This window comes from Urocitellus parryii, chromosome 6, assembly GCF_045843805.1.
Source record: "Urocitellus parryii isolate mUroPar1 chromosome 6, mUroPar1.hap1, whole genome shotgun sequence".
NCBI lineage: Eukaryota > Metazoa > Chordata > Mammalia > Rodentia > Sciuridae > Urocitellus > Urocitellus parryii.
The window spans coordinates 44,841,487-44,867,102 of record NC_135536.1 but is presented as its reverse complement, the minus strand read 5'-3'; the positions used below and the strand labels follow the sequence as shown (position 1 = coordinate 44,867,102).

Genomic DNA, 25,616 nt, shown 5'->3' with positions numbered 1-25,616 from the left:
AACAAAAAGAACAAAGGGAGAGGTATCACACTACATGTTTTTAAAATATACTATAAAGCTATAGTAAACCAAAACAGCACAGTATTAATATAAAAACAGAGCCACAGACTAATGGAACAGAATAGACAGCCCAGAAATAAACTCACATGTTTACAGCCAAATGATTTTTTGATAAACCATGGGGAAAGGACAGTCTCTTCAGTAAATGGTTCTGAGAAACTGGATATCCATGTACATGATTAAGAACCTTATCTCTTACCATATTTAAAAATAACTCAAAATGGATTAAAGACTTAAGATCTAACACTATAAAACTACTAGAAAACATAGGAGATAAGCTTTTTTTTCAGGGGGAGGAGCATTACTGGGGATTGAATCCAGGGCCTTGTGAATGCTAGGCAGTCATTCTACCACTGAGCTACATCCCTAGCCCTAAGACAAGCATTTTTGGCATTAGTCTGGGCAATGATTTTTAGGTATGACCTTACAAGCAAAAACAATAAAAGCACAAATAGATAACTGGATTTTATCAAGCTACAAAAGCTTCTGCATAGCAAAGAAAAAAATCAACAGAGTGAAGAGACAATCTACAGAATGAGAGAAAAATTTGCATGCTACACTTCTGACAAGAGGTTAATATAAAAAAATATGTAAGAAACCCAAACAGCTCCATAGCAAAAATATAAAAATCTTGATTGTAAAACAGGCAAGAATCCTGAATAGACATTTCTTAAAAGAAGATATAAAAGTGAACAAAATGCATATGAAAAAAAATGTTTAATATCTCTAAGCATCAGAGAAATCCAAATCAAAAACACAATGAAATCACTTCACTCTAGTTAGAATGGCCATTATAAAAAAGACAAAAGATAAGTGTTGGCAAGAATGTGGAGAACAAGGAATCTTCACACACTGTTGGTGGAAATGTGAATAAATACAGATTGGAAAAAAAGTATGGTGGCTCCTCAAAAAATTAAAAAGAAAATTGCCATGTGATCCATCAATCCCACTACTGGGTATATTCAAAGGAAATGAAATCAGTATGTTGAAGAGATTATTTGCACTTTCATGTTTAGTAAGCACTATTCACCATAGCTAAAAAAAAAAAAAAAAAAGGGGAAACACTTAAGTAAGCCTGTTCTTTACCAAAATGCTTTAAGAAGTACTTAGATCCTTTCCTCATAGATAAATTATTTTAGCTGTATTCACTATGACATTTAATGTAACAATTCAGATATAACCTCGTGATGTACGTACTGCAATAGAAGTAGAAGGTAAGAACACTTAGCTCCTCTAATATGTGTATCGTCGGTAAAGAGAGACCCTAAACACCATATCACTGAATGCCCCTTTTCTGTTCTCAAAAACCTAGCCAAGTTAAGGCAACAATGACAGCAAGCCTGGGCTAGAAAGTCCAGATACATATTATCTTGAAAGACACTGGCTTTCTCTTATGCACACTGGGAACAAAGGTAGGGGTTATCTATAGATGGCTACTTTCTTGCATGTACACCAGGACAGTTGCTCCTTAACATGCTGGTCATACAAGCAATCAAAGCAAGCTAATGCTGATGATGTCACTGCTTCTGCAGCCTAGCCCCTTCTGAGTGGGGACAGGGGTGGAAAAGATACATGTGGAAAGGATACATGTCACTTGTTGGGCCAGCAGCCATGGTACAAAATACTGTGTGGGAGACAAGGCACTTACAAAGCACCATGAGTGACAGAGGTGCTATCTGCCCAACCTATAGTCACGGAACTCTTGGAGCAGTCACTGATCTCTTATAAGTTTCCCCTAATAAATCTTATGTTTCCCATGCTGACTCTAGACACTTTCATTGGCTTTCCTGCAACCAACCCTCCTGCCCTGGCACCACAGGGCTGTGGATGTGACAATATGAAATGACCAGTTTTCAGTGGAAATATAGATAAATATATCTGTTCTATTCTGTGAGAAAAAAATGAGGAGTATTTGTTAAATTTGCCTATAGGAAAAAGGTAGAGAAATTAAAGAGTGTGGAAAATCAAACATTAAAGAGAAAGCTAAATTTCTATGACACATTTAGGAAGACACATTGTATAGGATCCAATTGAATAGTTATCTACCACTGAATAAAAGTAAAACATAAAGAAAAGTATCTAAGATGCTTCAGAAAAAAATATGTATGATACTAGCTGAAATGAACAAAAAACAGTGTGGCATTTAAAAATCATACTTCTTATGGTAGTTTAAAAAATATTATATTTATCCCTAAGTTTGTAGTATTTGAAATTGTGCTCCTAAAATGCTGATTTTGCCAGATTGCTAATAGGTAAATTAAAGCAATTTTTGGTAGTTTTCAGGAAAGAGAGAATGCTGAAATTGAAAGGACCTTAAAGCCACTCATTCCATCCTCCCCATTTCACATATGAAGAAAATGAGACCTGATAAGATAGCCATTGTCCAAAGGAGTCTTGCATTCTTCTCCAGCGCTTTATCACATGGCTTCTCTACACTGGTCTTTAGCAAAGCTTAAAAATAAGCTTGAAGAAACTTCAAAAGGAGATCTATAGAATAAAATATAAACTGGGCAAGGCACGGAGATGAGGTCCATCCATTCCCTTCAAGAGTGATAACCAAGAATCTTTTTTAAAAAAACTTCTTTGGTGTATGTGTATGTGTGAGTACACATTTAAATATATTTTTATTTTTACTGTTTTAATGGTTTCCAGCTCTGATAGATAATGTATTTTCTAAAAATTGTCAGTGTGAATTTATTTTTGTTTAAGGACCAAATATGAAATGTATGGTTCATAAATCAATTTCAGAACAGACGAGAGCCACCAATGAAGATCTATAACATAGTGACAGCGAAACTTGCAAGAAGTGTATCAGATCCACTTTCTATTTTCTTTGGGTCCCACAAGCACAACAGAGTATAGGAGGCCACCTGGTGGTGAAATGAAACAATTAACCATTTACTATTACACTGAAAATCAAGAAAACAAGGAGAGTTTTAGTTGTTACAAAAGGAAAATTAGAACCCTAGGCAAAAGAATGATAGTCAACAGGTATTGTTGAAATATGGCAGACAGAAAAATAATTGGAAAATCATTCAAGTCTGAAGAATCATATATATTGCTAAAGTGTTGCCATAATAGTTATTATTTATATGTAAGGATTAGTAAACTTTTTCTGTGAAGTTCCAGGTAATAAATAATTTAGGTATGTTGGCCACATGATTATTGTTCAAATTACAGTTCTGTCATCGTACTGTAAAAGCAGCCATAACTACATAAATGAATGTGTGTAAATGTGTTTCTAAATAAAACTTTATTTAAAAAATAGGCTGTGGGCTGGATTTGACCTGCAGGGTATGGTGTATCAATGACTGATTTTATATTAAGTACTGAGCACATGCAATTTACCAAACACCAGGTGAATCCCTTATATACATTACCTCACTGAATTTTTTTTGGGGGGTAGGGGGGTGCCAGGGATTCAACTCAGGGGCACTTGACCACTGACCAATATCCCCAGCCCTATTTGTATTTTACTTAGAGATAGGGTCTCACTGAGTTGATTAGAACCTCGCTTTTGTTGATGCTGGTTTGGAACTCATGATCCTCCTGCCTCAGCCTCCTGAAGTGCTGGGATTGCAAGTGTGTGCCACCAAACCCAGCTACCTCACTGAGTCTTAACAACAACCTCTCAAGGTGAGTATCATCAAACTTTCTAGGTTTGAAAACTGAAGCCTAAAATGTTTTTTAAAAATTGGTGGAAAATGTACTCAGCTCTTTCTGCCTTAGAAATGTTTCTTCACGTAGCTCCATGACCATTTTATTCTGAGATTGAACACACTTGTTCTGACCCTCCTTCTCATTTATTTTATAGAGAGGCTGTTTTCAGTGTCCCTCGATGGTGACTTTGCTCCTGTGTTTTCACCTCATGTTCCCTTGAAATGCTGTTTGTCTCTAACCAACTCTTTCTCCACCACTTCTTTTATGTTTAAAAACTTTATGTCAGTTTTCATAACAACAGATGTAAGCAAGCATGAGAAAGAGACAAAAGCAATGTATTAAAAATAGATAGCCACATATACAACAATAAGCCAAAGAAACTGTCATACAGTGTGTGCTCCAAATGGAAACGGAGCCAAAAACGTGAGACTCACTCTTACATAAATTATGTATTATGCATCTACTGGGAGAAGAAGCAGCTCTGTTCCTAAGTGAAAGAGGATTTGGGGGAGGTTCATTTTATGTCATTTTTGAAGTCTTTTTTAAGAAATATACATGATAAGTCAAAGCATCTCAAACCACATTCCTCTTCCAAACCATCCATGAACTCCATTATTAGCTGCTAATGTGAGAGAGCTGAAAAATCTGATAGAGGAATCTATGGAACTTGTTAAAGTTCCTCAAATATACGGATTAACCAGCAGTCTCTCAATGTTACCATATTTTCTCCTACAAAAGAAGATGGAAGCAGTTTCCCTTAGATGGAGTGTAGACAAAATTGAAATGACTTAAAGACTTTTTTTTAACTTGAAAAAAATAATATAAAATCATGAGAAATGTGACTACATCTAAAAAAGAGAGAAGAGGGTTAATTACAGAGCATGGATTCTGGCTGACTTGACAATTAAATCTAACAACAGAGGGGATATACACTAGATATAAGAAGACATTCAGGGCAAGGAGAGTTGTTAAACATTTTAATGGGAGGTTGTGGAATTCCCTCTGGAAATATTTTTTAATGGAGGACAAATTTTCTCCTATCTGGAATGGATAAAAAAAAAGACCAATCCTTGAAAGAAAGGAAATGAAATGAAGGTGCTTTGGAGGTCACTTATAGTTCTGAAACTCCACTGAAATTCTTATTTTCCATAGAACTAAGTAACTGCACAAAACCTCTAAGAAATTTGGAATATTCAAGAGAAAAGAATCAGTAATCAGGTAATTCAATTCAGAAAGTATATACTGAGTGCCAAATATTACCTGTTTCTGGGGGTGGGGGGATGTTCACCCTAGTAGGACACAGGTCTGAACAGCAGTGTGGACAATGGACAGGGAACACAATTATTTCCCTCAGTTAAAACTCTAAAACAAACAAACAAAAACCTTTTGTGTTCCAATCAGGTTTCTGGAACTATTTCCTGAACTTGTGAGCTCAAAACTCCCACAAGCGCTGGCTGTCACATGAGATTTCTGGCACTACTCATGGTATCCCTGGATCTTTTTATAAACAGAAAAGGCTTCTGACAGTGTTTCCATACTTTATTTCTTTTTCTAACCCAAACTTGGACGGATGGAGCTTTGTGAAACTATCATCAAAACATGGATTACAAAACGCTAGCCAAATTTGAATTCTTCTGCTATATTTTAACGTTGTAGAAAAAAGATTTCAATTAGCTCAACTCGACAGATTCATTTACACTTCAACTTTTAGTGAATATGAGGATTTTTTTTGCTCATGGTCTATAAGACAATCAGTGTTTCACAAAATGGGTCTTTAGCACAACCAGGCAGATGACAGTAAAAAGAGAAAAACAAAATCGTACAGACAGGAATGTTTTTCATGTATGTTTTTAAATCTCAGGGTGTCCTAGCTGACGAAAGCTGAGGAGGAAGGACAAAGTTCAGTGGGAAGACAGTAAGCCCCAAAGGATGTCAAGGTAGACACATACAGGGCTAAGGAATGAATTCATTATAAATCTTTGTGAAATTCTAATTTTACATGGCATGTCTTTTAATCTAATCTTAATTGATTAAAATAATGAAAATTCAGAACTGTTAAGTAAAAAATATAAATATCCATATATATGGATTCTTTTAAAATATTTTGAATAGTACAAACTTTTTAAATTTAAAGTTTTTATTAGTTGTTGATGCATCTTTATTTGTTTAGTTATATATGGTGCTGAGAATTGAACCCAGTGCCTCACACACTCTCCCACTGAGTATAGCCTAAGCCCAAGGCTACTTATAGCCTAAGCCCAAGTATTAACATTTTTATAAAAGAAAATGTGAAAGTTTTAAAAGCATGTTTCAGCCCTCTCTTGACACTATAGCAGTGAAGTTTAGTTTTTAAGTTTTCACATTCTGAATTAGCTAAGCTTTGGAAAGGTGAATTATTCTTTTAAACTCTACACCACACACACACCATGATGAACCTGGATTAAAGAGTTAGCCCAAGTCCAAGTTCCTTATTGTATTTCTTACTCTCTCCGTGACTACATTTTTAGAAACACACATTCACCTCAAGTCAAGTCTAATTTTCTGCAATGGATATGCCAATAAGCTGTCCTGTACAAGAAGAAATTGTGTTGGTATACCTACAGTTTCTAATGACTATTCATGTTCACCTGTATTCATTGTTTGATTTTTAGGTCTCACATTTGCATGGGGCATGTTATCCTCATATCTATAAATAATCATACTGGTATGTGTCTAAATAATCAAGAATATATCAGAGGATATTATCATTTGAGAGGTCAGAGATTATTCATAGAATGATCATGATCAGTTGGACATTCTTGTACCATTTGTCTCACATAAGGGGCATATTTGTCCTTCCCCTTGCCTCTGCTTCTTCCTATTGTTCTCTCTTTCTCCTCAATATCTGCCTAGCCAAATCTGAGTGCTCTGAGTATTAAGAACCGTCCTTACTGTACTTGTTTTTTTCAAGAAGAAAGATTTTTGTTTTTATTTTATTATATATATTATGAAAGGCCATAAAGTTTTATACTCAATTACCATAGAAAGAAAGTAGGAGTATTTTCCTGAAAAGCAATAAAATTATAGTAAAGTTCTAATTAATAGAGTTTAATTATAATAATTAAATTTTTAGTGAATGGGGTTTGATATAATATAATCCTCAAAATATACTGAGTTTTTATTGTGCCAGGCAGTGTGGTGGGAACTAGATCTATATCAATAAACTATAAAGCAGAAGCCTTCCCACCTTGGAAAGTGGAATCTAACAAAAATTGTAAACATTCATTTTCAAATTTGGTCAACAAAGTCCAAATCTATCATCATTATTTAAAAACCTGATTTTAATTAATAACAAAGTACTCACAGCTTAATTATCCTCAAGGAGGGCTTTCTCACAGAGGCACTTCTGAGTATAGAAAGGGGTACTATTATTGTAATGAAGATAGCAAAATCTAATATGCCAAAATTTATAGCATAGAAAAGCTCCAGACTGAAACTTGGCATACATGAAATAATTTTGCATAGTTATTTATATATGCATGATTTAAATGTCTTGGGACTACCAGCATATCTGATCCAAGGAATCTGGCTTCATCCACATTCAATTCTGATGAAAGATTTTGTAAAATTAAACACACACATTTACATGTATGTGTACACATGTAAATGCATGTGCAAAAACATATTCATGTGTGTACTTTCACAAATTTCTGTTTTTAGTGGCTAACATGACAAAGGGAATATCACAAATCATAAATTTTCTGATACGAATGTCTACAAGCAAATGGAATCTAAGTTAGAAAAACAACTGAAATAGTAAATTCAGACGGGTTTCAGGAGTGTATAGATATCCTTCTGGAGAAAAAAAATCTCTCTGTACAAGAAAGTTTAGAGGAAAATTGAAATCAACTCCCAAACAATAAAGGTATTAGCCTAGCTGGCTCTTTCCTAACTTGGGAAAAAGAAATATGTATGTGTATATATGTGATTTGTGTCTTATGTAAATGAATTAAGGTTCAGCAGGAATACTACTCCTTCCTTCTTAGCTTACCCCAGTGTGCCTCATTAGGGATAGAGTGTCACAGAAGTGCCTAGTTTAAGAATGTATGAGCTTGACAAATGCCCACATTATTAAAAATATGCTTGTTTCTGAGAACGGAAATTGCTTCCTTGACAGGAATGAAAATGGTTTTTTCTGCAAATGATATTCCTATAGAGTATCTCTCCATGGGGACTCTTCTTCAGTAACTTCTTTGGCAATAACTGGATCCATGAGGTTGAATCCTCCTAGGGCAATGCTGCCTTTAATGCATCTCCAAAAGAGCATATATTTTCATCCTTAGCTTTCCTGAATCTGACAGAATATAGGAGGCCCCTGTGAGGCTCAACATAGCAAGGCTCCCTAGGGTGTTGAGGTGCTTATGAAAGTTTGGTGGCTTTCACAAAACAGCCTGATGATTGGCTAAAGAGCCAACACAAGTCCATCATGTTTCTTTGCAGATGTACTCTCTAAAATTTAGGAGCCTCTTCTATCTATCCAAGCACAAAAAGCGCATGTATAGGGAGGAAAAAAATGTTCTTGCAAAAATTCTACCTGTTAGAGAAGAGGATATGAGGCAACAATGAGTAGGTAAGCATCATGTGAGAGAAAGGAAATGGGCATTAGAGCTAACCAGACTGAGTTCCATTTGGACTTATTTACTTAGTTCTTGTGGCAGTAATTGGTACAGTTCAATAAATATTTCTAGCTATCAGCCTTTCAGACACATGGCATTTCTTTACCACTTTGAAGTTGGTTAGAGCCATGTGATTCATTCTGGTCAATGATGTTGGGTATGTTGCAGTTTGGATCTAGACCATCCCCCAAAGGCTTACGTGTTTAAGACTTTCTCTCCAATGCACCAACGTCCAGAAGTGGGACTTTGGGGAAGTCATTGAATCATGAGGGCTCGAATCAGTGGAATAATTCATTGATAGGTTTATAATTGATGACATTATTGGGAGGAAGTGTGAACTAAAAGACATGGGGCCTACTTGATGGAAGTAGCACTGGGGGCATGCCCCAAAAGGTTACATGTAGTCCCCAGTCCCTCCCCAACTGCCCAGCTCTCTCTTTCCCAGCCACCATGAAGGTGAGTAGCTTTGCTCCCTCATGCTCTTCTACCACAGTACACTGCCTCACTATAGGATCCAAAATCATTATGAGCCCAGACACAATGGAGTCAGCTGACTATAGACTGAAAGCTCTAAAACAATTAACCAAAATAAATCTTTTCTTGAGTTATTTTTCTTAGGTATTTTTTCACAGAGATGAAAAGCTGATCAACTTGGGTGGAAGTGACTTGGGTCTCCTCCAGGTGGAAGGACTAATGGCCAGAATGAGACCCCCCCAGAAATCCTTTTACTCTTTGCCACAGTGAGGGAATATTTAAGAAGGTGGCTACTGTGTAAGTCTAAGTAGTGAAGTGAAGACAATGCCAAGATGAACCAAGAGCCAACTTATGATGGACACGTAGAGAAATAAATCTTTGTGGCTTTAAGCTTCTGAGATTTTTTTTTTTAAAGCTCAGCATACCCTAGACCAATATGACTAAAAAACTAATTCTGTGTCTTTCAGGCTATCCACTTAACCTCTGTGTTTTAGGATCAGAATCTATAAACTAGGGGAAATAATCTAGGATCATTGCGAGCATTAACTAAGATAACGAGAATACAGGTAGTAAGATTTGACCAATGTTAGTTTCTTTTCCTTTCCATCTTACTTCCACGCCAGAGTACACAAACACACTTGCTCACATACGTACACATGAACACATTTCTATTTTATCAAATGGTAGAAAAGATATCTGCTCTTGTTCTTTTCCTGGATTTCTCTCAGTCTACGACCCTACTTTCCCATGCTCTTCCATTTAAGTTAGATTTTAAGATTGGCATTTCATTCAATTATTGCTCTCCAACATTCCTCCATAAACTATCAGCATCTAGTAGAGAGTATTCTTTTCTACCTCAAACAAATGACTCTTAAAGACAGGATTAAAGGCAGTATGGAATTTAGAAATGGAGATAGTTGTATTAAGGTATTTCTAACACTCCAAAAATGATGTCCCTTGGACATCAAAACCTATAAATCTACTTCCCTCTATAGACATGGTTATGAGGTAAGGACAGAAGAGATAAGGTTAATGAGTTTATATGTGAAAGCATTGTTGAGCTTATCCCCTTAGTGTTTACCCCCTATTCCAAACAGGTAGCTGAACTTCTGAAATAATGAAAACATTATCAAGGTGGCTTTTCTAGCCCTACCTTCTTTCCTTCTTTTTTCTTTCTCTTTTTCCTTTCCTTTTTTTTTTTTTGAGAGAGAGAATCTTTTTTTTAATATTTATTTTTCTTTAGCTCTCGGTGGAAACAACATCCTCCATTCTATCTTTATGTGGTGCTGAGTACTGAACCTAGCACCCCACGCATGCCAGGTGAGTGCGCCACCGCTTGAGCCACATCCCAGTCCCTAGTCCTACCTTCTTTTTACTTCAGGAAAATACATGCATGGAATTCTAATAACTTGTAAAACTAGAATAATAAAGACAAAAGACTTGGATTCAGTAGCATATATATCTAATATATTTCCCTGTGGTTATGGTTACAATAATCAATGTCTTCCTAATGTAATTACATGGAACATTAATCCTAGTGTTTATCCTTCTTATATCAAGACCTCTTTGTCAATGAGGATACTTGGTTTTCATCTTTAAACTTTTTTACCATTCTCTTTTTTAAAAAAATAAATAAATAAAACCCAATTGGTATCATAGTAGTCTATGAAGTTTAATCACACGTCATATTTTTCCCAGCTTCAAACCAAATAAGTCTAAATATAAACATAATTACTAAAGATAAGTAATTCAAAAATAGGAAATACTAATAAGTAGGTGGGAGACATTTCTATTAAGTTATTAACCAGAAATATATACACAGCATTGAGTAGTTCAAGATCCAAAGACAGCAGTGAACCAAGTGCTGTTTCTTACTGGGAATTTAAATGTTCCTCTAATCATCCTTTACAAATCAGAAAGAAATCTACAAATATCTGAGTCTAAAGCCAAAGCTCTCATCTTAATGAAGGAAGGAGCACTGTATTATGCCAATTTTATTAAGTAAAATTTTTTGAAAAGTTAAAGACGTAATTTTTTTGGTAATTTAATCCAAAATTTTATTAGTGAACTCTTAACGATTATTCCTGATTGCAATTAATAAAATTTCCATAGCAGGTCAACTCATTTAAGTGCAATCTGTAATCATTTGGACTTTAACATGATGGTTATTACTTATTACCCTGAAACCAAGCAGCACAATGAGATATTGATTACTTTTAACCTTTAGATCCAAGGATTCAAGAAAGGTCAGAGGAGGGGAACACTCTACTTCTCTCAGCTGGTAAATGGATAGCCTTCAGGAGAATTCAAATGATTCCCATTGGCCAGGTAGACCCAAGATTAGTTTATTTTCTGGGCTGACAGGAAATGATGAGACTTTTTAAATAGCAGCACATATTTAGTGAAATATTACATTTATATAACAAAGGGCCTCACATGTGCTTTACAATTCTGCAAGTCTCAGGCTGTAAGCCCTTTACCAAGTTTTGTTGGAGGCAGCATCTTTGTTGGAATGAGATATTAAACACAGTACCTTTTATTAGAACGAACTCATTTCATCAGATTTAAGCTCTCTTGGTAGGTTCCCAAAGGTTGAATACAATTATTGGTAACTGTTGGTCACTCGCATGTCTTTTGGTTTCCCTTTTCCATGATAGCATTTAGAAGTATTTTTCACTTTTGTGCTACTGAAAAGCAAGGAGTTCTAGGCAGGGTCCCACAGAATCACAGGCAAGAGAAATATAACTGTTATGTGTTAGATTAATTTGCAGAACACTTGGCATTATTATTGCCAAGTCGTCAAATTGTTCCAAGTTGTTCCGGAAGGTTGTTATTAATAGTATGTTTTCTGAGGAAAGTTCTGTCTACTTTTGGAACTGCATTTCTGTTGCCAAGGAAACTCCTTTAAGCAGAGTTTTCTAGGAGCACACTGCTGCTTTTGTTTGCCAGTGTCCTATTCATATCATCTAAGTAAGCATTTTACATGCACTAGCCTTCAGTCCCAAATGTTGAAGTTTTAGGCCATTTAAGTTGCTTTTTCAAACACAGCTAAATGCCTGTTATGATTTCCCTCTCTCCCTTCCTCCTAGCTTCTCACTCTTCTCCCTTCATCCAAACACCCTTTCTGTCCCCACCTTCAGCCCACTCTCCCTCCAACATGACCAACTCTTACTATTCAAGGTTTATTTTTTTTAAACAGTTGCATTAAAGCAGATAGTTTTCATAGTTTGAAACATTAACTTTAATTTGAATAATAATTCCATAGGTTGTAGCATTAGTCCTTCAAGTGTTAATTATCTTTTCACTCTAAAATTAATGTAGTCATTTCCTACTGACTCCCCTACCCCATTTATTGAAGTGCTGAGGAAAACATGTCATTGAGTCCTGAGCCAGCCCTGTTGTTGTGATTAAGCTGGTCACATGGCCCATCTCTGCCAAAAGGAGGGCCCTGAGAAAAGGTGACAAAGACAGTGATTTCCTGTCAGCAAAGAGTACGGCTGTCTAGAAGTGATGCAAATGAGGGAACTTTCCCCACGGCTTGTTTGATCCACTCCAGGCCAGAGCCGGCCAGGCCAGGGAGAGAGGGAGCAGCACAATGCTGCAGAGGCCAGCTCAGAGAGCCAACGCACCTTCCGGACAGTAGCTCACCCACTAGAGACAAAAACTGCTGGCGGGGCTTCCCTTCCTTGCCCCTCCATACACAGAGCCAACTATTTCTTGGCATCCTATTCTCTTAGCATCTTTTTTTTTCTCCCTTCTTTTTTAAAAAGTGATTCAAATAGGAATTTTAAGATCCAGCATGAACGGCATTTCATGTGACATTCAGAAACCACATTCATCTACCTTTTCTTTTCCTAAACAAACATTGCAGGATGTTTTACCCTCTCTCACACTAAAAAGAAAAGGAAAAGATAAATATATTCAAGTGTTCATACCATTGATTCATCAAAGCTCAAATTAGCATAACAGTTAATCTAAGGACTTTTGAACTTTAATAAAAATGGAACAACAAATTCATTTCTAGATAGTAGTAGAGAAAGCCTAGGTTTTTCCATTCTGATCACTTAAAATATGACTAGATAATGTTATTTGAAATATTATAATGATTATAAGCATATTCTTATCTTAATGGAGTTTTAATCTAACATATAATTAGGCTATACAATTAATCTACTGGGAAAGAGGTAAAAATTATCATTAAGTTCTTGCGATTGATATATCTAGCACACTTTTACCTGGACTGCTTCAATAACTAATAATTTGTTTAATTTTGAACAATCAAGGTAGAGATGTAAAACTTGGTGCTGAAATTCCAATATAAGACCTAATTAACAGAATTTAATTTTTGATGCATATTTCTATTCTATATACTAATATATGAAAAAACCCTTAAGTTAATGGATTTTTTTTTAAGGCTGGCTACTATGACCTGGACTATATAAAGCAGATAGCACTGCATTTTTAGAAGTTAAAGTTCTGTCACAAAGGTATCAAGACACATCTGAAATTATTTAGATCAATTCAGTCCAGAACAAAATGAAAACAATCCATTCCAGAGGGTTGAAATTTGTGAATTTATAAAATATAGGCATAGCATGATTAATCTGTTTTCTATAATCAGTTCATAGCTATGACAACATCATTTTGGCATCAATAGTGATAAAATAAGAAGTCAATGATATCCCATTTATCTTCTTTTTACTCTATATTTCTTATTCTTCAAAATATCTAATCGTATTCCATACATATTTCTTTTAAAAATAATGATGTTTGCCTTTAACACATACCCAAATTCTCTAGAGTAATATTTTCCTCTACTCCTTTAAAATTTATCCTTTCCTCTGATAACTATTTCTTTCTAAGCCAATTTTTCTTTCACTGCTTAGTTTTTAAAAATTTATTTGTATTTTTTTAGCATTTTCTTACCTATTTGTCTATCCACCTGCTATTTTAATTCATTTCTGTGCTCTTTTCTGTTTGATTAACTCTGAATTAACTGATTTTAACTGCCCCCCCCAATGCTTATAGTTCCCTCTCACTTTTCTAATATTCTCTTCTTTTCCAACATACAATGTTGAAATCCTATCTTAAGTAATCCCACCTGGTCAAACTATCATTGAAAGGAGCCAACTTTTGGTGTGAGTTGTACTCAAAGTCTCTGAATATTACCTGGCAATGGAGACAGAGAAAAATATTTAGTTCATGTGCTAGAAGTATTATGGTTACACATTTACCTGTAAGAACTATTCTGTTCAAAATTTGCCTGTTATACTATTCTAAGCTATATAAAAAGCCTAAAAATATTTTCATATCTAAATTTCAAAATAAAGTTAATTTTCTCAAAGGAAGTTATTGTGCTTTTTTTCTCACAGAAAAAGTAAACTGTAACTGAGCACATTTCCCCCTTTGCTTTCATCATAAGGAAACTCAAACCTTAAGATCATCTTTATGGGCCATATAAGGCCTTACAGTCTATATGTAGACATATCAACTCTTCTAGCAGAAATAGCCTTTAATCTCTATATTGTCCCTAGTTCTGATTTGTTTGTTTGTTTGTTTTAGAAGGGGTCTTACTATGTTACCCAGGCTGCTCCTGAACACTTGGGCTCAAGCGATCCTCCTGTCTTAGCTGAGACTCTGGGCATGCACCACTAGCTATATTCTTGAAATATTTTTATTATTTTCATGTGGATTCCTAATCTCAAATTCATAGCAAGGTAAAAATATATTTAATATGTTTAATAACCATTGTGTTATGCAAAGTGAATGGTCCCCTTTTACACATAGAACATGTTTGTATACTACTTATATCTATGGAGGAACACACAGAAAACTTTCATTTTTCCCATAAAATGCAGAACCATATAAGTAACTAATCTTAGAATTAAATGTACAATTTTCAGTATAAGTTTCCTGCAATCATAAAGGTCTTAGTTGAAGTGGATACTTATTTCACACTATTTTTAAGCTTTAATTCCTTGGAAATCATATAATCTAATATTTTATTGATAAGGAACAGGTAAGGAATTCATTCAATAAACAAATACATAAATGTATTGTTGTAATGAGCTTCATACCATCTGAAAACAATTCTTGTTTGATTAGAACAATAATTACCAGGAATCAACTTCTTAATTTGGCCCCTGAAATTAACTTTTGGACTCTGGAATCCCCTACCAACCCAGGATCACTAGGAGCTCTGTAATCTGTGCTCTGTAGGTAGCAGAGAACTGGCAGTACTACTCTGTGCATAGGTAAGGAGCCCCTGAGAAGGCACTTCCTTAAAACACTACAAAGCCAGCTGTGATTGCCAGGGACCACATATATCACTGCCAGAAGCAGCCTGAGATACAATTCTCCGATCATTGATACTTCCAGGTCACTCAGTCTATAAAATTTATAGGATGGAGGAGGAGGTGATTGAGCTTCCCTGAGTCCAAGAATAATGCCACCTTTGATCTGTAGAAATGAAAAAATTGAGCTTTTTCTTTGCAAGTGGGTTTTAAATATTTCTCCATTAATAGTTAATGCACACACAGACTAGCAGAGTGACAGCTCCCTGTGATTATGAATTCTGGCTTCGTAACTCTAGTCCAAATAGGAGCTGAACTTTCAAAATCACAGTGGTTACTTTTGACAAATTAAATTGTCCTACTTAGGAAGGTAGAAAGAATGACGAGAAAGAAAGTGAGAGAGTGGGAGCAAATTCTCCTTGGATGTGATCCACAGACTGAGGAAGGAAGAAATGAGAAAGGACGATGTTTATATTTTCTAGGATGACGATACTGCCAAAGTTTATTAGAAAATTGGTACAGAAGCTTACTATTCAGATATAGAGTAAGACAGAGAGGGGGTAGGGAAGATGTTGGTAGTATAGTTCAACGTCTCCAAATTAGGAAGAAAATATATTTAAAAGAATGATTAATTTTTAATAAGAATTAGTTTGCTCTCAAAACCCTGTAGTTTAAAATTAATTAGGAAAAAGGTCTTAAACATTTAAAGATCTGAAAATAACAAGAAATGGTTTAAAGAGAATATGCTCTAAACAGCTCAATGTAGTATTAAGATTTCTAAATATTATTTTTCTCTATGAGTTTCTGTGTATTTTGCAGGCTTTGGGCAGGCACAAGTGCTTTACTTAGGAGGTCTGCTGAATGGATAGTCTGGGATATTTATCTGTAGTTCCATATCTAGGAGTTAAGGCCATTTGATTTTCTAGCAGAGACAAGAATATAAAAATAGATAGTCAAGAAAATAATACACAATGCCAAAAATAGCGAATAAGTTTTACTTTCTGTGACCAGTAGAACATCATTAGATTTTTTTTTAACATGACGTTTCTAAATGTATACCTTGGGGGATCAACTTGGGACTGTACACATACATAGACATGGGTCAAGACATAAGGATCAGTGCCAGAAAAGGAGTTGGATGATGAAATACAGTAACCCAGGAAGAGCACAAAGGTTCCAATGCAGTAAGAGCAGGAATGATGATTCAGTCCTAGCTCATAGTTTCCTGAAGATTTTTCCATCGTTTGCTCAGCTGAAGATCCCCCTTAAAAGTTTCATCATCATTCTTTCACTTATATCAGGTATCAGCAGCTTCATTTCTAATTGTAAATTATTTTTTTCCTTTTCATGCTGGGGATTGAACACAGGGCCTTAACTCATGTCAGACAAGTGCTCTGCCATTTAGCTACATCTCTAATCCCTTAATTTTTTTTAATTCAACAACTATTAGCTCAGTATCAACTATATAGAGTTCATATGTATAGAATACAAGTGCAAGGCATTTGTGTTGGTATTAAAAAGTATTTTATGAAGTGAAGATGATATAAATAGGTTAGGATGAACTGGGAAATGCTGTGAAATGAGTTTGGGTCCTGTTGAGTTGTGACAATGACTGGGAAACATGACTAGAAAATGTTCTGTAGTACAAGGGATGGTACCACAAACTGATAAAAAGTTGCCTTAAACATCAATGATGTTGGGGCTAGGGTTGTGGCTCAGTGGTAGAGTGCTCGCCTAGTGTGGGTGAGGCACTAAGTTCGAACCTCAGCACCACATAAGAATAAATAAATAAATAAAAATGAAGACATTATGTCCACCTACAACTGAAAAAAAAAAACTTAAAAAAAATCAATGATGCTCTTTCTTTTAAAATAACTTCTTTTTTGAAAAAAATAGTTGTAATGGACATAATAACTTTATTTTATCTATCTATCTATCTATCTATCTATCTATCTATCTATCTATCTATTTATTTGGTGCTGAATACAGAACCCAGTGCCTCAGATGTGTTAGGCAAGTGCTCTATCCCTTAGCCACAAACCCAGCTCCTCAATGATGCTCTTAATAATAAATGTTGATCAAACATTTATATATTTGGAGGCCAACAAATATGATGATTAAAGATAGTTAAGGCAGTCTCAAATGGTATTTAAAACCTAGGAAGGCCTGGGGACCAATTGAGAAGCTTTACTCCTTCAGGGGTCTCTTTGATCAATAGGCTACAAATTCCTCTCCCCCAAGTCATCAGTTTAGCTGATTCCTGGAAAAGCAGATTTAAACAGAGGAATGGGATATTGAAAATGTTGACCTAACCTGGGAATCCCTGGGGATTCTTTGGGAAGAACTGAAATTAATTCTCTTCAATCAGTTTTTCTAATTCAGGAGGCGTCCTACGTACTATATGAGTCCTTAGTCAATATCCTCAGGATTGCTTTGGAGGTTTCCAAACCTCTGGAATATTTTCTGGGCTCTCATAGAGAAAGATAGTACAGACTTGTAGTATCTGCCCTTGGTTTCTAACTCAATCTTTGATTTTGCTTATAACTCAAAGAAAAGTTAGTGCTGGTCTATGATGAGCACCTCAAAGCAGAACGATGGTGACAGGACCTGAGTCACAAATGAAAAAAAAACATAGTATAGAAACTCTCTGGAAAAATACTATACCCCAGAAGCACTGAGTGGGTGGAATAATGGCCTTCAATGTGGTAGAATAGGAATTCTCAGGCAAAGCACTTACAAGGAAACCACAAGAAAAAGAAGACTGCACTTTTTGTTCAATGATTTCCTATTAATTGTGATGTAAATTATATGAATGTGATTTTGACAAAGAATAGCACTGTTTCTGAAAAAATAGTAGCATATGTGCAAAATACAAAATGCATCAAGAAGAAAAGAAATGTTATTTGGCATCATGAGTGCAATAATTTCTGAGACAATGGCTTAGGAATAAAATATTTTTCTATCACTAAATTAATATATATTTATAAGCATTTTATATGTAATTCCTGATCCTGACATGAAATGTGAAATTACCTAGCTTTACTCTAACAATATGTTATGCCAGAAGATGCATTGGATAGCTTTGATATTAATGTGGACAGTTATCCATACAGGACACAGCTAACAGTCAACAAACTTAATCAATGTTGGACAGAATTCTTGAGAGAGTTAAATGTCCCCATGTGCTGAGTCCTTGGGGAGCTTATATCTTCTCTTAACTAAGGTGATTCCCAAGGGACACTAATTAAAGTCAACCAGACTCTTGAAAAGTATAAATATCTCTATTTAGAGGAGGCACACATTAAAATATATTATTAAAGAAAGGTAACTTAGAATACTAAAACTGGAGAAGAAAGAAGACAACTTTTATTTGACCTTGAATGTACTTCTTATTCTATAAGAAAATTTGAAAAGCTAGAGGGTAGTTGTTTCTTGTCATTATACTGTTGCTGATTCTGTGGTTAGTTATTAATTTATTTTTTATGATTCACAATCTGCTCTTTGAAATATGCCATATGCTCAAAGCAATTCAAGGATGACAACTGTCAGAATTACTCCAATAAAAATTGCCTAAATGAGGAAGATTTACTGCAGTCTGATATTTCAGTGGAAAGTCCCTCTTCTCTCTCTGACAGCTTTTTCAGGCACTGTGAATCTTGCAACCATTTTTTCAGTCAAAATCACTGTGGTTGTTTTGTATGAACTTCTAAGACTATTTAAATTGAACTGGTAAAACATATTAGGCTAAGGGTGAATTAGCAGACACAGAAACAATATAGATAGTTATCAGATGGATTGCCTGCAATCAATATGTGGGTTCTAAACCAGTTTTCTTAAATCACATGAAAATGTATTGACTTAATATGACCATGTCTTCTCTATGTATCACTAATGAACATTAAATTGGATGAGCTCCATACTATGTCAATAACAAGCCAAACTGAAGGCAAATTTCTTTTTTCTCAGGAAAGATCTGAGAGGTGGAAATAATTCACCTGAGTGCTCCAATCAAAATATATTTTGTTAAATGTTACCAGTCCATTTATCCTTTGTTTTGTTTTAGTCTATTTATTAATGCAGTTTCATTTATTGCTATTCATCTTGAAGATAAATCTTTGTCCTTCCATAGAATTACACCAAATAGAATGTGATAAAGGGAACTTTCTTGCAATTATGATGTCGGTGCAGCCTGTCAGCACACAAGGGATGGAAATGAGTTTGGGGACAGGGAAGGGAATTCTAATAGACACCATGATACATACAATGAACGCAAAGATATCCTGTGAGAGAGAGAGACTTGTCAGGCTAATCAGATCTTCCACAGCAAGGTAAAGGCAGGAAGGGTAGCTCTAACCTTGTAAAGATGCTGCTGCTGCTCCTCTGACATCATCAGGTCGTGGCTGTCCATCACGAGGGACTCCATGTCAATCAGCCAATCCCAGAGCTCCTGATATTCTGAATCAAAGTCCAGGAGCCTGAAGATAAGGCACAAAATGTATTATGCATAAATACAGTGTAGTTGTTAAAATCTCATATTAGAATAATATATTCTTGAAAAATCATGATGTTCCTAGGTGATACCTATAAAAAAGAGAAGGGAAAAATTCTGTGTGGTTACACAGTGGACAAAATAGGAACTCAAGGCTGTACCACTGACACCTCTAGATTCTAAAACGAAACATGTAATTCCAATGCTCATACCTGAGACATGTCATGGTTATTTCCATCTTTCTGAAGGTTTGTAGCACATGAACAAAATGACCATGACCGTGTCCTTGAAAAAGAATATTGCCATTTAACAGACTGAGAAACAGAGGATCAGTGATTTGTTGACAGTTTCATGGTCCAGAAATTTGGGTAAGAACAGCACCTTCAAAATTTGAAACACTTTCCCATCTACTAGATTTTCCATAGATAATGCATCTCAATAAATTTATGATTAAGAATATTGACTTATATTTCTACAGTGATAATAAGATATTATCAGATCCCAAATGTTTATTTCACTGGAAAATGACTCAATCACTTATCTGTCCTTCTGCTGTCTATCTGCCTATCTCTGCAAATATATATCCTATACTTATTGTCATGGATGAGTAGCCAGCATTTCAACTTAACACTCAGAGATAGGCTTGAGTGACTCTGGTAAGCCAGTGAGAACCAGTGGCAGATCCAGTATTAGACAGGTGTTCCCCACAGACATGTAGGAAACAAAGGTAAGGACAGGAAGTCAAAACAATGAATCTTTGAATAGCCAGTAATCATTAAAATTCAAAGGAGGATCACTATGGTTTTCAACAAAATAAATCATTAGAATAAGGAGCTTAACAGGATTAATGTGATTCTCTATTGAAAGCCTAGTGAATAAGTAAAGCTCAGATTCTTCTAAAACACTGTGATCAGAAAATGAAAATTCAGGATGAAAAACTATAACTTTTTCTACCCCCACCCCAAATCATCCTCCTAAAAGAAGTACTACAGTTTTATCAAACAGTAACTGAGCAAAACGCTATTGGTACTAATGCAGCAGGAGCCTCAGGTAGGAATTTGGATTTATCAGTTGAATATTGAATAATTACATTGTTCCTTTCTCTCTATATATTAGACTACTTTATAAAAAATGACTCTCCACTTCTAATAACTTATAGTTTAGCCTTAATAGATCTGTCAAGAAATTAAGATGTGCCTGGTGATAGGGAAACTGGATCTGGAACTGTCTATTGTATTTTAATTACTTAACCATCAAATAAAGATCCTTAGCCAGGAACATAAGCACCCAAGGAAAGGGTGGCTAACATATCGAATTGATCCATAAGTGTTTATTAAATGCCAATGCTAGGTATAGATAATGTTGTCATAACCTTTATTAAGGCTATGGTAGCCTAGAGCAATGTTTTTCAGATTTAAATATGTACAACTGAGAATCTTACTGAAATGAAGGTACTGATTCTGTAGTTGGGGGTGGGGAAAGCTTGTGATTTTGTGTTTCTAACAAGTGTTGGCAATGTTGTTGGCCCAGAGACCAACCACACTTTGAGTAGCAAGGACTTCTAGTATCCAAGTGAAATCTGAACTAGTTCTCTGTTTCAAAATACTACAACAACAGCCGCAGCAGCAGCAACAACAAAACCAATCACTATAATATGGCAAATAAACCACCAGTCTTTTTTTATTAGTGCTGTGACTAATAAGGAGTGACTAATAAGCATTTGCTGACACAACAGGTTTAACCATTTAGAAATGCCTCCTGAATTATGGTCACCATTTCTCTTGCTTTTCACCTTCCCATATTTGAACCATAAAGACACGGGAAAAGTGAAATGGCACCCACAAAATTAGAAAAGTATGATCAGGAGGAATATTAAAAGTAAAGGGAAAAGCTCACTCTTTTTAATTCAGTGGACTTGGAGAATAAGAAGGCAATGAAGGCAGGAGGAACAGGTACTCTAATGTGTATCCTCTCCTCTTTGCTGAAGATTTAGAGGGGAAAGCCAAAAGCACAAAAACATCAGCTGCACTTCCTAGTAGGAACTCTAGGGTGAGATTACTCTATAGGATGTCCTTACAATAAAGTGGAGTAGAGATGTTATAGTTAGAGCATGGAAAGCATTTTGGTTAGGACTACCTTTGCCACTGAGAAACTAATGTGACTCCATTTTTGAGAAATCAGCCTCTACCTCAGAGCAAAGCCTGTCCAAGGAAGGGGGCGTGACCCTGGTCCTTGGAAAAACCCACAGAGCACTCCTGGGCACATAGCCACCCTGCTGAATTGTTTATCTGTAAATAACAGGAGAGGTCTGTGGCACTAGGTGTCCCTGACTCAGTTAGGCTAGGTGAGGACCCATAGCAACCTCCAATCATCATGAGACAGGGAAAATACCTGGAATGCCAGATGATCCCCAAGTAGTTTATGGTGGTTGATAACATGTTGGGAAACCATGTAGTTTAGCAGGTACACCCCTCATGGCCTAAACCAATCAGTTCAAACGAATCCCCCTCTTGTACTAACCAATCACCCTACCCAACTTGTTCCCGCCAGTGAATGTGTTAATCAATGTTAAGAGTTGTTGTTTGACTTTCCCGTGGTATGGAATGATTTGCTGTGTGATGTTGTGACGCACAGAGTATCCCCCCAAAACCTATAAAATCTCACTGAACAAAGGACCGCTGTGTCAGGAATGGTTGTGAGTCCAGGCTTGAGTTTGCAATAAAGACTCTTGTGTGATTGCATTGGATTCGGCCCCTGGAGATCTATTGGGGTCCCACGAATCTGGCATAATACCACCATTCTCTGATTCCCCCAAGGAAAGACTCCCAAGATTCCTAAAAGTTCACCTGGTAAAATTGTCAGAGGCATTGCCATGGCAGCAAAAGCACAAAATCCAAGGACAATGAGGTAGTCCTTTGTAGCTAGACCTCAAGAGAGCTGGGAGGGCCAGTGAGGGCTGAGATGTAGCTTGGTCAGGAAAAGATTCCACTGGGGCCTAACTGAGCAAGAGATAACAAAAACTGGACCAGCCACAGCCCTCTACCTTATATGCCCGCATAAGACCCATTTCAACAAATCCATTAGCCTGTATCCAAGCACAGTGTTAAACTAGGGGATCCGAAAGTACCCCAGAATCACAAAGTCATATGAACACCTATTTGCTCAGATATCATCTTGGAGAAAAGAATGAAGAGGAACAGGAAATCTGAAAAATTGAGCATTATCTCAAGAAATTGTTCCTTAGAGAGATTATTCTCTACAGAGAATGATAATTAATTAGAGAAGTAATCATGTGTTTAAGAGCCTGAACTCTGAACTTTATATTATTGTTGTAGGGATTAAACCCAGGGATGCTTTACCACTTAGCTATATTCCCAGCCCCTTTTATTATTACTCTTATTTGTTTTGAGACAGTGTCTTGCTAAGTTGCTCAGGGCCTCCCTAAATTACTGAAGCTGGCCTCAAACTTAAGATCCTCCTGCCTCAGCCATCCAAGATGCTAGGATTGCAGGCATACACCACCGTGCTTAGGCTCAACTCCAATCTTAAAGTAAGTTTTTTTTTTCTTGCTTTCCCAGGAATATGAGTATAAGATGTATCACTAAAATTATCAATCAGCAAGAGAACATAAAGAAGCTCATTTTCTTTTTGTATGTTTACAGTAGAGAAGAAAACTTTGATCGTGACTAAGTAAGTCAAAGGCAAGAGTCAAATTTATTATCTTTGCACCTGCAGTGTCCAGCATAGCACCTGGTGATTATGATGAATTAATGTAGATGATGAAATCAAAAACTTTCAGTAGGGCAAGGATGACTTAAAAGAGCAGTGAGTGATGGAGACAACATTATCTCATTCTCCAAATCTAGTGCCAAAGCAATCAGAGCAACATGCATAGACTTTCACTCATTCTGTAGGTGAGATTTTATGTTCAGTATATGGTAATGGCACATATGCTTACTTAAAACAATTATAAGTAGTGGATACTCAAATTAATTAGTTGCCTTTCATTCTACACGAAAGTTAAAGGAGATTTATGAATAAGATAATTATTAATGAATAAATTTCAAATAAATGAAAAGTATATGCAGGATAATAAAATACTCTGAACCATGGAAATTTTTTCCACAGGCTCTTTACCATGCCTTCATATATATTGAGCTGTTCCTTTCTATTTTTCTCCTTATTGAGGACCTGAGAACAAAAGACATTTCTTTCAGATGAATGCACCAAGAGTTCTCAGACAGCCTACACTTGATCCAGCAAGCAGTGAATGAGCCTAATACAGATACTCACCATTTTTCTAGTCTAGTCTGTTTTCATCCTAGCTAAAAATACTCAGGTTTGATATTTAATGTGCTAGATACAGTAAATACTTTGGTACCATATTTTGGTTTATCAGTGTAGAATCAACAGCAATATTCCAAATAACAAATGCTTACAAAGTTCTGATATAAGAAGATAAAAACTCTTTAAAAAATAATTTGCTCCTGATAATCTTGGCTATGTGTTAATTTGAAAATTTGGAAAAGGCCTGAGATTTTTTTGAAGATCAAGTATTTAACTTTGTGGCAAATTAGAAGTAAATTACTAAATTTCTTTGTTGATTTTTGTGAAAGCTTCTGAAATGGCCACAATTTTATATGCACATTATTTTAAAAAACTGCTCAAGTAAGGAAGCAGATAACTTTCCTATTTCTGCAAAGGTAATATGTTTTTCAAGTGATTTTATAAAATACAATACCTTCTAGAAAAGTGCTAGCTACTTACTATACAAGTAAATAGAAAAGATCATAGATGAGTGAACTTTATTTTGTTTTTGTTTTTGTTTGTTTTGGTACAGGAGATTGAACCTAGGGGCACTTATCCACTGAACCTTAATATTTTATTTAGAGACAGGGTCTCACTAAGTTGTATAGGGCCTTGATAAGTTGCTGAGGCTGGCTTTGAACTCACAATCCTCCTGCCTCAGCCTCCTGAGCCACTGGGATTATAGGCATGCACCATTGTTTCCACCCAGATGAATGAATTTATCAAGGGTACTATATAACTATTTAGCAGCTTGATATCACATCAAAGAATACACCTATTCTATCAGCTGAATTCAGAACCAGATTCTGCTCTTGAATTTCTAGTGACAAATGCCCTAGGTCCCTCTTTTTAGAAGGAAGAGAGGCAACTGACATTGTGGCAAGTAGCTGGGAATCTTAGGGGATGTGAGGGTATAAATTACTCTTTTAGAATGACTGTCCTCATAAAACATACTTTGTAATTGTGTTTGGGTTTATTACATCAAGTTAAACACTATCATGTGATCTCTGACTTTCGAAGGTCTGAAAGCATACCTTTTAGGTATTCTACAAATATGTTACATTCTTTACAAAAGTGGTAAATTCAAATATACTCTCATAGAGAGTATTCATAAAGTGGATATGAAAGCAAACACACCACCAAACTTGTATTCTTTTTGATACATTTCCGTAAAATTACTGTATACCTGATCTTAACTAGGTTTACAGTAAAAGAGAAAGGTTTTATTTGTTTGTTTGTTATGGTAATGGGAATTGAACCCAAGGCTTCATTCATGCTAGGAAAGTCCTTGGCCACTGAGCTACATCTGCAGCCCAAGATTTAGACATTCCATTGGAGGTATAATATCCTCATTTTAGAAAATTTAAAAGCTTAATCATGAGGAGAAAAACATATTCTAACTCAAAGTCAGTTTTTGTTAGAAAAATAAAGAATTTTCAATGTTTTAATGTTATAGTCAAGACTATGGAGCAATAGATGTGCAATATTTTCTTTAGTGTTTGTAAGTTGGGCATAACTACTATGGATGATTGCCAAGTATTTCCTAGCATATTGCCCACCATTCTACCATGCTACTTCAAGGTTAAAAAAGATTCTAGGGCTTCTCATCAAAGAAACAAAATAGTTAAAAGGTCATTTAGTATCATTTTCTAAGATTGGATGGCAATATATTATTTG

The 25,616-nt window shown here is 35.7% G+C and overlaps 1 protein-coding gene across 2 annotated transcripts in view; it reads right to left on the bottom strand.

Moving 5' to 3' along the window:
- The window catches only part of Akap6 (A-kinase anchoring protein 6), a 321,551-nt gene that overhangs the window by 111,120 nt on the left and 184,815 nt on the right, over positions 1 to 25,616 (bottom strand). For both annotated transcript variants that reach the window (XM_026413799.2, XM_026413806.2), the window contains exon 8: positions 19,497 to 19,617. In XM_026413799.2, coding sequence (XP_026269584.2) covers positions 19,497 to 19,617 — 121 coding nt within the window. The remainder of the gene's footprint in view (positions 1 to 19,496; positions 19,618 to 25,616) is intronic.